Source organism: Mus pahari, chromosome X (genome assembly GCF_900095145.1).
Source record: "Mus pahari chromosome X, PAHARI_EIJ_v1.1, whole genome shotgun sequence".
NCBI classification, from domain to species: domain Eukaryota; kingdom Metazoa; phylum Chordata; class Mammalia; order Rodentia; family Muridae; genus Mus; species Mus pahari.
In genome coordinates, this window is record NC_034613.1 from 129,145,756 (window position 1) to 129,158,270 (window position 12,515).

The following is a 12,515-nucleotide window of genomic DNA, read 5'->3' on the forward strand; positions in this document are numbered from 1 at the left end:
GTTTCTATAGCCCTGGCTGTCCTGGAATTAGCTCTGTAGACCAGATTGGTCTCTGTCTGAGTGCTGGGGTTAAAGGTGTGCACCACCACTGTCCAGATAGAATTTCAGTTTTTAAAAGAAATGCTATACTCCCAAAAAAATGTGAGGTTTTTGTTAAGAATCATCTAACTTGACCTATTTCTGGTTGTTTAGAAGTCTGTCTTCTAGAATTCTGGCCTTGAGGTTTCTGTATAAATGACCTTTGGTTAGGTAAAGTAAATAAGTATCATTATTCTTACTTTAAAAATACCTCACTTAAAATGTTAGCATTGTGGGTAAAGGTTGTACTATATTCTTTATATATTCTTGCAAGTTATTTCCCCAGGTTAAAATTATTTCAAAATAAGTAGTTAAGGGGAAAAGGTCTCAGGCCACTGACATGGTTTCCTGGGTAAAGGTGCTTGCTACCAAATCTGATAACCTGAGTCTGATCTTTTTACCCACATGGTAAAAAGGAGAGAACTCTTGAAAGTTGTCTCTGAGCTCCATGTAAACCACATAGTGGGCCACTGCAAGTGTGCACATGCACAGAATAAGTAAATAAATATAAAAAAGAAAAAAAACTCCACCTATTTTCACTTGTAGGAAATAGCAATCTTATTAAGTGATTGATCTGGCAATGTAACCTGATAGACCACTTAATGAACCCTTAGTTTCATTCTTTTTTTTTAAAAGATATATATGATGAATACACTGTAACTGTCTTCAGACACACCAGCAGAGTGCATCAGATCCTATTACAGGTGGTTGTGAGCTACCATGTGGTTGCTGGGAATTGAACTCAGGACCTCTGGAAGAGCAGTCAGTGCTCTTAACCCCTGAGCCATCTCTCCAGCCCTTTTAGTTTCATTCTTAGCTCTAGTATTAAGCATAGATGTCTTTAATAGCACACTCTTGCTGGTCAATTTCTGAATGTTCTCATTGGACTCTTAATTATCCATCAGTAAATGTTGTATTTATACTTCCATAAAGTTTGGAGATGGCAATAACCTCCTGCCCCATAGTAAATCATGAATGTATTCCTCCTGTAACTTTGTTTTTGAGATGCCCCAAGTTCATCTTTTGCATATGAATATTCAATTGTCCTAGCATCAGCTGTTGGAAAGATTATTCTCTCCTTGTTAAGTTTTCTTAAAATTATTTAACCATCAATATATGGGTTTCTTTTAGACTATTTTCATTTCATTTTTGTGTGTATCTTCCCTTATGGCAGTACTTTACTGTTTTGTTTTTGTTTAGGTTTGTTTTATTATACTGGAAATACTGCCTTAATAATGTAGTTTTTATTTTTTTTGAGACAGGGTCTCATGTAACCCAGGCTGGCCTCAAACTCACTGTGTAGCCTAAGATGACCTTTAACCTTGTTTCCCCTGTCTCCACCTTCAGAGTGCTAAGATTATAGATGTGTGCTTCCAAGCTTGGTTTATATAATGCCATGGATTTTACACAGGGCTTTGTCATGGTAGAATAGCATTGAACCTTCTGAACTACACATTCTCAACCCAATAAATTAGCACTGGCACTGACCTTTGGTCTCTACATGTTAACTCAAGGTTCACAGGAACACATGCTTATTCACAGGTATAGAACATGTGCATGCACATGCACACACACATACACACACATACCCCACATTATCAAAATCAAAAAAATATTAAATATTTACAAAAGTGAAGGATTCTGACAACATAATATGTAGAACGTGCCAAGTTTACATTCCAACACACATTATATAAGGGCCAGCATTTTCTTTTTCATTTTACTATATTATATTTTGTTTGTTTTGTTTTTTTAAGACAGGGTCTTTTGTTTGTTTGTTTGTGTGTATGTGTGTAGCCTTGGCAGTCCTCAAACTCTTTCTGTAGAACAGGATGGCCTCAAACTCAGAGAGATCTGCTTGCTTCTGCCTCCTGAGAGCTGGGATTAAAATGTGTGTACCACCACTGCCCGGCAATTTTTATTTTACTTTATTTTATTTTATTTATTTTTAATTTTTAATTATATATTTTCTTTATTTACATTTCAAATGTTATCCCCTTTCCTAGTTTCCCCTCTGAAAACACCCTATCCCCTCCCACCCTCTCCCTGCTCCCCAACCCACCCACTCCTGCTTCCTGGCCCTGGCATTCTTCTATACAGGGGCATGGAGCCTTCACAGGATCAAGGGTCTCTCCTCCCATTGATGACCAACTAGGCCATCCTCTGCTACATATGCATCTAGAGCCATGAGTCCCACCATGTGTTTTCTTTGATTGGTGGTTTAGTCCCAGGGCTCTCTGGGGGTACTGGTTAGTTCATATTGTTGTTCCTCCTGTTGGGCTGCAAACCCCTTCAGCTCCTTGGGTACTTTCTCTAGCCAATTCATTGGGGACCCTGTGCTCCGTCCAATGGATGACTGTGAGCATCCACTTTTGTATTTGCCAGGCAGTGACAGAGCCTCTCAGGAGAGGGCTATATCAGGCTCCTGTCAGCAAGCACTTGTTGGCATCCACAATAGTGGGTGGTTTGGGTAGTTGTTTATTGGATGGATCCTCAGGTAGGGCAGTCTCTGGATGGTCATTCCTTCAGTCTCTGCTTCACACTTTGTCTCTGTAACTCCTTCTATGGATATTTTGTTCCCCCTTCTAAGAACGACCGAAGTATCTACACTTTGGTCTTCCTTCTTCTTGTGTTTCAAGTGTTCTGCGAATTGTACCTTGGGTATTCTGAGCTTCTGGGCTAATATCCACTTATCAGTGAGTGCATATCATGTGTGTTCTTTTGTGATTGGGTTACCTCACTTAGGATGATATCCTCCAGATCCATCCATTTGTCTAAGAATTTCATAAATTCATTGTTTTTAATAGCTGAGTAGTACTCCATAGTGTAAAGGTACCACATTTTCTGTATCCTTCCCTCTGTCGAGGGACATCTGGGTTCTTTCCAGCTTCTGGCTATTATAAATAAGGCTGCTATGAGCATAGTGGAGCATGTGTGCTTATTACCAGTTGGAAGATCTTCTGGGTATATGCCCAAAAAAGGTATTGCTGGATCTTCCGGTAGAACTATGTCCAATTTTCTGAGGAACCGCCAGACTGATTTCCAGAGTGGTTGTACCAGCTTGCAGTCCCACCAGCAATGGAGGAGTGTTTCTCTTTTTCCACATACTCACCAGCATGAGCTGTCACCTGAGTTTTTAATCTTGGCCATTCTGACTGGTGTGAGGTGGTAGTCTCAGTATGTAATTTTGCCTGGTGTGAAACTTGCTGTGTAGACTAGGATAGCCTCAAACTCGTAGAGAGCCATCTGTCTCTGCCTAACAAGTGGTGAGATTAAAGGCATGGGACACCATTCCTAACCCAACATTTAATTTATTTATGACAACATTCTAACTGGAGTGAGATTGTGTAGTTTTAATTGATATTTCATTGATTGCTGAGGATATCAAAATTTCTTTTTCATGTATTTGCCATTTGTATTCTTTTGAAAACTGTCCACACTAGCCCATTTATTAATTGAATGCTTTAGATTTTTGGGTATTTTTGTAGTTCTTTATGTATTCTAGGTATTACTCTACTGTATGATGTGTTATTGGCAAAGATTTATTTTTCTGTTTTTGTAGGTTGTCTCTTCGACCTGGTTATTGTTTCCTTTGCTGGGCAGAGCTTTTTAATTTCATGCAATGTCATTTATAAATTTTTGGATTATTTCTTGTGTTATTGAGCTCCTTTTCAGAAAGTGCATGCCTATGCCTGTGCCTGTATCTTAACCTGTCTTCTTCAATTGCTCACTACCTTTTTTGGAGACAGAGTCTTACTATGTAGTCCTGGTTGCCTAGTAACTATATAGACAAGGCAGAGGTCTGCCTGTCTCTGCCTTCAAAGCTCTGAAATTAAAGCCATGGGCCACCACACCCAGCCTTCCACCCTATATTTTGAGACACTGAACCTGAGCTTACTGATTTGGCTAGGCTAGCTAGCCAGCTCATCCTAAGGATTCTCCCTTCTCTGGCTTCTCAGCACTGGAATTACAAGCATACATTATTGCACCTGGATTCTCCAAGGATGCTGAGGATCTAAATGTAGGCGTTCATGCTTGCCAAGTAAACATTTTACTAGCAGGCCTATTTCCCCAGCCTTTCTGAAATATTTTTATTTTGAAAAATCTCAAACATGTAAAAAAAAGTAGCAAAATAGTACACTGAAACTTTGTAAGTTGTTCACCTTTATTCCTAATTAGTAGTGTTGTAGCTGCTTTCTTTATATCGCAGAAGATGGCAATATAGTAAGTATGTTCGAAGCCAGCCTGGTATACATAGCTCTAGGCAGCCAGGACTAAATAGTAAGACCCTGTCTCAAAAATATGGTGAGCAATTAAAGAAGACAATGTGTACCAACTTTTATTTTCCATATGTACATGAATAAAAACAGGTATGTTTCTTTAGTGATTCTTAGGTGATTCTCTACCCTCAGCTTCCTGAGTAACTAGGACTATAGGTGCATTCCATTGCACTCAGATGGATAGGACAATTTCTATAATGAATATAAACTTTCAGCTTAAGATGATGAAATTGCTTTGGGAATGGATTGAAGTGATGATAGGTCCAGCAAGATGGCTCAGTGTATAAAGTGCTTGCCAGGCAGACAGCTCGAGATTAGTCCCAGGAACTCATATGAAAGTAGAAGGAGAGCCTTAACTCACACAAATAATAAAATATTGTAAGAGGTGAAGATAGCACAGCATTGTGAATAATGCATTAATGCTCTGGGGCACTACATGTAAAATAGTGAAAATAGTAAACTTGATTCTATGTATATTTGACCACAAACTAAAGAAACTAGTATCAGGTGAATTCAGAATCTTAAGCAAAATTCTTCTGGAAAACATGTGGTATTTTTACTCAACTTATGTATGGCTAAGTGAATTCAGGATTTGGGCACCTGTATTGAATTTGGGGGATTGAGATGAGCTGAGAACTAGGTTTCTGCATATGAAGACATATTGAACTGTATGCATGGCTCCAGCTGCATATGTAGCAGAGGATGGCCTTGTCTGGCATCAGTGGGAAGGGAGGCCCTTGGTCCTGTGAAGGCTCGATGCTCCAGTGTAGGGGAATGCCAGGGCAGTGAAATGGGAGTAGGTGGGTGGGTGGGGGAGCACCCTCTTAGAAGCAGGGGGGGAGGATGGAATAGGGGGTTTGCAGAGGGGAAACCAGGAAAGGGGATAACATTTAAAATGTAAATAAAGAAAATATCCAATAAAAAAGAGCTATATGCAAAGTGCTTTACTAGTCAGTGTAGTTATATTAAAAATGATAATGCATACTTAGTCCCTGATGTCTTAGTTGCTAAATTTTACAGCAACAAGTATAAATTTCTTATTAAGAAAGTTTAAATCAGGTGACTTGTTTTTTCCTTAATGATTTCTGTTGTAAGATGATTTTAAAACTATCTCTTTTCCATCCTTCAGATTGCTATGGGAATATATGACCACATAAAAGGAAGTACATTCTGAGATGTAAGTAGACTGAAGAGTGAAACAGGAAAAAAAAAGTTTACTGCCAACTTTAGTTATTACAATGGCCACTGATTCTGGGGAGCCAGCTAGCACAGAAGATTCTGAGAAGCCTGATGGAGTTTCCTTTGAAAACAGGGCTGCCCGGGCTGTTGCCCCTCTGACTGTAGAAGCTAGAATAAAGGAAAAATACAGTACCTTTTCTGCTTCCGGGGAAAACATCGAAAGAAAGAGGTTTTTCCGAAAGAGTGTTGAGATGACAGAAGATGACAAAGTTGCCGAATCTCCCCGCAGAGATGAAAGAAAAGCTGCAACAAATATTTCAAGAGTAGATAAAGTTCCTACAAATGTGCTAAGAGGTGGGCAAGAAGTTAAATATGAGCAATGTTCAAAGGCAACCTCAGAATCCTCAAAAGATTGCTTCAAGGAGAAAACTGAAAAGGAAATGGAAGAAGAAGCAGAAATGAAGGCTGTTGCAACGTCCCCTAGTGGCAGGTTCCTGAAATTCGATATAGAGCTGGGAAGAGGAGCATTTAAAACAGTATATAAAGGATTGGACACTGAGACATGGGTAGAAGTTGCTTGGTGTGAGCTACAGGTGCGTATATAATTTTCTTGGCTTTATGAATTCCAAATTTAGCTACCAGGACTGCCCGAATGATCCCAGATGAAGAAGTAAAGAGCCCTTCTACCATCGCCGAGAAATTATGCTCTTATCTTGTTAGGAGTATATGCCAAGCTTTTTTTTTTTTTTTAAATTATCTTGTTTTCATCTTCCCCTCAGTGTTCTATATTTCTTCCTCTTCCTCCTCCTCTTCTTTTGTGGCAACATTGAGGATGGAATAAGCCTTTTCAAGCTAGACAGTCTACCATTGAGATATATTTCCATGCAAGTTTCGACTTTAACTTAATTTTGCAGTACAGGGAATAAACTTATACAAGTATTCTGCCAATGAATTATACCCCTTCCTCTCCTCTATTCATTCATTCATTTATGTATATTCTGATGCTAGAGATCAAATTTTGGGTCTTGTATGTGCTGGGCAAGTAGTCTACAAGTGAGCTATAAAAATACCCAGCCTTTGGTAATAAAATTAATTTTTGCTTTCCATTTATCACTTATTTTGATACAGGATATGTAGCCCAATCTGGCCCTGAATTCTCTCTGTTGCCTAGGCTGGGTTCAAACTGGTGTTCTTTCTGTCTCAGTCTCTCTAGTGTCTCTCTAGTCATAGTATGACTAGTCTCTCTAGTCACAGGCACTTGCCATGCTTGCTTTCCTTTCCTGTTTTAAGAACAAAAAGTCCATGTTGTGACATTCTTTGGGAAAATTTTTTATTAGCTTTAGGAAATTCCCCAAATTCTCACTAACATCTCATTTTAAGAATTGAGTGTATATATCTCATTGTCTGATTGTTACACTACATATTTAAATGTATGATAGGAATGTATTTAGTATGAGATCTACCTTTATTTTTTTCATACAAAAATGTAAAATTCACATGATATTTTTACAAACAGGAAAGAGACTTTTTGACTCTTTGAAAACTTCTTTTGATATTCTATCCTCATACCTTTGAAATTACAGATAACTGAAGTCACCAGAATCTACAGATGCTAGTCAGCTCAAGTAGATATTTTTATGTAGTACTATTAATAAATGAGGGATAGAACAGCATATAAAGTATTATAATGACAATAGTTTCAGCTAGATATAGGTCAAATATAAGGAGACCAAGCCTTGATAACCTCAGCCAACTCATGAAAAAAGTATCAGCATTTATATGGGATGCTTAAAATTAAGTTTGGGATTGGGAGTCTGACTCAGTTTGGTACAGTACTTGCCCTAACATGCATGAGCAAAGCTTTGGGTTCAATCTTAGCACTACATATACTGAGGATAGTGGTACATGTCTGTAATTCTAGTACTTGGGAGGTGACAACAGGAAGATCCGAAGTTCAAGGTCCTTCTTGACTATATGTAACCTAGGCTACATGAGACACTTCCTCAAAACAAGAACAAAAAATCCCAATAACAATAACAACAACAACAACAAAAACAAATCGCAAAATTAGGATTGACTAAAGATAGCCACTACAGATAGGTTGTTGTTTAAATTCTAATGCTGTCTATAAAATACCCAGATTCCACCCATTATAAAGTTATATTGTTTGCCATTTGGGTAGACTAAAATTTAATCTTGCGTTTGGTATAGGAAGCTTATTATATTTTATTTGAGACAGGGTCTGATATATTTCAGGTTAGTCCCAAATTCACTATGTAGCTGAGAATGATCTTCAACTTCTGAGCTTCCTGCCTCCATTTCCCAAGTGCTGATATTGCAGGCATGTACCACCATGCCCAGTTTACTTGATTTTCAGGGGCTGAACTTCTCTGCCAGCAGAGCTTCACCTCTAGACCTGGACCTCCTTGAAGTTGTACCTAGACACCTAGCAACTCCAGCTAGAGTCTGTGAACTAAAGATGCCACTGAAAATCAAAACAAAGCAAAACCACTAGCAAGAGACTATATAGCAGGTTAACATGTGCATTTGTATTATAGTAGTGATTATTATATTATTATATTTAAGATAATTTAGAAGTAGAAGTAACTGAGTAATTCATGGTTAAGAGTTAAGCATTAATTAATCTCAGCATTTAGGAGATCGAGGCAGAAAAATATTAAATTAGATGCTAGATCTTGTTTCTTAAAAATGCAGTTTTTTGAAATATTCACTGTAGGACACTTAATTTTGATTCTGAAATAGTTCTATTACCTTTTCAGAACTGTTTCTAGATTCTATTTGAGCCACCAATAAAATGAATATGGTTAATTACATTAAAGTTCATCCCAATGCTATTTAGTTCTATTTCCTTTTGTCTTCATCAGATCCAGTCATAGATATTAAGTGCAGACCCAGGGCTAAAGAGATTCTCTTGAATCTAGGAATAATGAAGCTTGCTCAAATATGTGCTAGTTTCTTTGCTTAACAAATTATATAACTTGATTAAATCTAAACCAAAGACAAATGCTTTTGCAAAATGACAAAGGATGATGGTAGAAGGGGACAAGTCTAGTCTGGGAAATATCATTAATTCCTAAATAATTTTGTGAGTTATTTTTAGTTATTTGTGGAATTGACTTCAAAAAGAAAGAGAGCTGGGCGTGGTGGCACATGCCTTTAATCCCAGCACTCAGGAGGCAGAGGCAGGTAGATTTCTGAGTTCGAGGCCAGCCTGGTCTACAAAGTAAGTTCCAGGACAGCCATGGCTATACAGAGAAACCCTGTCTCGGAAAAAAAAAAAGAGAAAGAAATTGATATGTGTAGTAGGCTGAATGACCTCTCAAAGATGCCATGGCTTCGACCTTACGTGGTTAAAACTAGCGTTGCTGATGAGGCTAAGTTAAAGATGAAAATAGTGAATTTAACTTGTTTTATCTAATCACCAGTCTTTGTAAGGAGGAAAGCAGGTTGGCAGTCATTTGAGAAAGATCTTTGAATAAAAGCAGAGTTTGGAGTGATGCTGTTGCCGGATTGGGTCACTAAGCCAAAGGATGCAGATACCCTCTAGAAAGTTGGAAGAGGCATGGAAATAAACAGTTGCCTAGGGTCTCCAGAAGAAACAGCTGCTGTCTGAATTCTAGTCTAATGTGACTCACTGTAGATTTCTGATTCCCATTTTTGGAACATAATACATCTGTGTTTTAATCCACTAAGTTTATGCTAATTTGTTACTGTAGCAATAGGAAATGGATATGACCTGTTACAGTTGTCATTTTTTTTTTGGTAGTCAACAAACATTCCTTGCAATGTGCCAGGCCTATACTAAATGCTAGGAACACAAAAAGGGAGAAAAAGCAGACACAGACAGATTTCATAAAGCCTAGAGTAGAATATATAGTTATATATATATATATATATATATATATATATATATATATATATATATATATATATATATATAACTATATATTCTATATATATATAGAATATAGAATATATATATATAGAATATAGAGTATAGTTAGTATATGAACAAGCCTTGGAGATTGGAGTTAGCAAAAAGATGAAAGGGCTGTTAACTATGGGTTTGTTTAAAGGAAATGAGAGGGTTAGAAGCAGAAGGAAACAGACGTGCTACTCCTTTATTACCTCGCTTTATTTTTGAACTTATTTTCAGGTGATTTTCCACTTACAAAAGGGTTACAAAGATACCCTATAAACTAAAATATTGAACTTAACCAGAATAGATTAGTTTGCTTGCAAATACTCCTCTTCAGTTACTTGATTACATCCATGTTTCTATACTGTGTATACTTCCCCTTCTTTAACAGTTTTTCTCCCAGTGTTTCCTTGAACTTTCAAAGGGTATTAGCTGTTTCTCCCTCTTCTCTCTCTCTTTCTGAGACGAGGTCTTACTATATAGCTTACTAACACCAAGAACTCATTTTAAAAACCTTCTACTATGATTCTTAAATACTATTATTATAGCATACACTGCCATGGCTGGCTAGCTAAGCTCTGCATTATTTGACAAGACTACCACAAAAGTGATGCCCATCTACTTAATCTGCAATAGCAAGGATACATGATGTTGGTATATGTTAAAGATAAGGTAGGTAATTTTGACCACTTGACTACTGTCAGATTGTTCCTATTATCTACTTGTTAGATTATTAAACATCTTTGGAGTATATACTTTGACACTGTGAAATACATCTCAGGTAGGTTTTGTTACTCTTTGGTGTTGTTACACAGGTAATTTACATTGTGATTATGATGTTCTGTTTGTTTGTAAGACTTACCTAGAACTTGATAGCCCAAGCTGGTCTTGAACTTCTGATCCTCCTGCCTGAAATGCCAACTTTATATTTTCTACTTTCTGCATTTATCAATTGACACCACCTCTTAGCTTTGTGTAGTCTTTCCCCAATATATCAATTAAGTCTCTAAAATTTTATTTATTTATTTATTTATTTATTTATTTATTTATGTGTGTATGTATAAGTGCTCTGTCTACATGTATACCTGCATGCTAGATGAGGACAAGAGATAGCTTTAGAGATGGTTGTGAGCCACCATGTAGTTGCTGGGAATTGAACTCAGTGAGTCTGGCAGGGCAGCCAGTGTTCTTAACTGTTGAGCTAGCTCACCACCACAGCGATTTGTTTATTTTTATTTTATGTGCTTCTGGGTTTTTCCTGACTGTGTGAAGGCATTGGGTCCCCTGGAACTGGAGTTACACATAGTTGTGAGCTGCTATGTGCATGCCTGGTGTACACAGTCCAGAAGAGGGCACCAGTTCAATTCTCTGCGACTGGAGTTACTTATGGTTGTAAACTGTCATGTGGGTACTGGAAATTGAACTCCAGTCCTCTGGAGTGTGTAATCTCTGAACTATCTTTCTAGCCCTCATATATGTGTATGTTTGTTGTTGCTTGTTTTTTTCAGACAGGGTTTCTCTGTGTAGCCCTGGCTGTCCTGGAACTAGCTCTGTAGACCAGGCTGGCCTTGAACTCACAGAAATCGGCCTTCCTCTGCCTCCCAAGTGCTAGGATTAAAGGTGTGCACCACTACCACCCAGCTTATATATGTATATTTTTTTAGAGATGACCACATGGTATTGGGTAGCTGTAGTAACAAATCTGGAATTTGGTTTCTTTTCTTTCTTTTTTTTTTTTTTAAATTTTTATTTATTTATTATATGTAAAGTACACTAGCTGTCTTCAGACACTCCAGAAGAGGGCGTCAGATCATGTTAAGGATGGTTGTGAGCCACCATGTTGTTGCTGGGATTTGAACTCTGCACCTTTGGAAGAGCAGTCAGGTACTGAGCCATCTCACCAGCCAGGAATTTTGGTTTCTTTAAAAACACAGAAATATAAGAATGTGTTTTTATTTTAGTATCAGAAGCTGTTGTCCAAGGACTCGGTAGTTTGCAAAAGGCCCTGGGTTCTATCCCCAGCACTACGAAAAGTACTAAGTGAACACTATGTAGCTAAAAGGGAACAAATTCGAAGGGAAACATAACAATTTATTACTTTTAGCTCTAAGCAGTTTAATAAAACCGAAGTGATGGAGGAGTGGCAGTAGTGTGAGAGTAGATAGTGTGGGGTTGACATGTCTCATTGATATTTTTAATTATTTACCTTAGTGACTGGTGGGTTTAGATACAGTAGGGGAAACAAATAGCTACCTTACTTTTCTTTTTGTTTGTATTTATTTTCATTTTGTGCATATTGGTGTTTTGCCTATTTGAATGTCTGTGTACCATGTGTGCTTGGTGCCCATAGACGCCAGAGGTGGGTGTTGGATCCTCTGGAAATGAAGTTACAGATGATGGTGTGTTTCCTTGTGAGTGCTGGGAATTGAACTCGGGTCCTCTGGAGAAGCATCCAGTGCTCTTAATATTAGCCAAGAAATCATAGTGAAAGTTAAATGACACGAGATTTCAGTGTTAAACTGTTAAATCCTACTTCATGAAGCCTGAGCTACATGTGGTGGTAGGTGGTACATACCTATAATCCCAACACTTGGGAGGCAGAAGCAGGGGGATTTTGAGTTTTTTTTTTTAATTATTTTATTAGATATTTTCTTCATTTACATTTCAAATGCTATCCTGAATGTCCCCTATACCCTCCCCCCACCCTGCACCCCTGCCCACTCACTCCCACTTCTTGGCCCTGGCGTTCCCCTCTATGGGGTATATAAAGTTTGAAAGACCAAGGGGCCTCTCTTCCTAATGATGGCTGAATACGCCATCTTCTGCTACATATACAGCTAGAGACACGAGCTCTGGGGGTACTGGTTAGTTCATATTGTTGTTCCACCTATAGGGTTGCAGACACCTTCAGCTCCTTGGGTACTTTTTCCAGCTACTCGATAGGGGGCCCTGTGTTCCATCCAATAGCTGACTGTGAGCATCTACTTCTGTGTTTGCAAGGCACTGGCATAGCCTCACAAGAGACAGCTATATCAGGG

At 38.1% G+C, this 12,515-nt stretch overlaps 1 protein-coding gene across 6 annotated transcripts in view; it reads left to right on the plus strand.

The window, feature by feature from the left end:
• The window catches only part of Wnk3 (WNK lysine deficient protein kinase 3), a 133,512-nt gene that overhangs the window by 27,142 nt on the left and 93,855 nt on the right, over positions 1 to 12,515 (plus strand). For all 6 annotated transcript variants that reach the window (XM_029534516.1, XM_021187924.2, XM_021187925.2 and 3 more), the window contains exon 2: positions 5,488 to 6,130. In XM_029534516.1, the coding sequence (XP_029390376.1) occupies positions 5,597 to 6,130 (534 nt within the window). In that variant the 5' untranslated portion in view covers positions 5,488 to 5,596. The remainder of the gene's footprint in view (positions 1 to 5,487; positions 6,131 to 12,515) is intronic.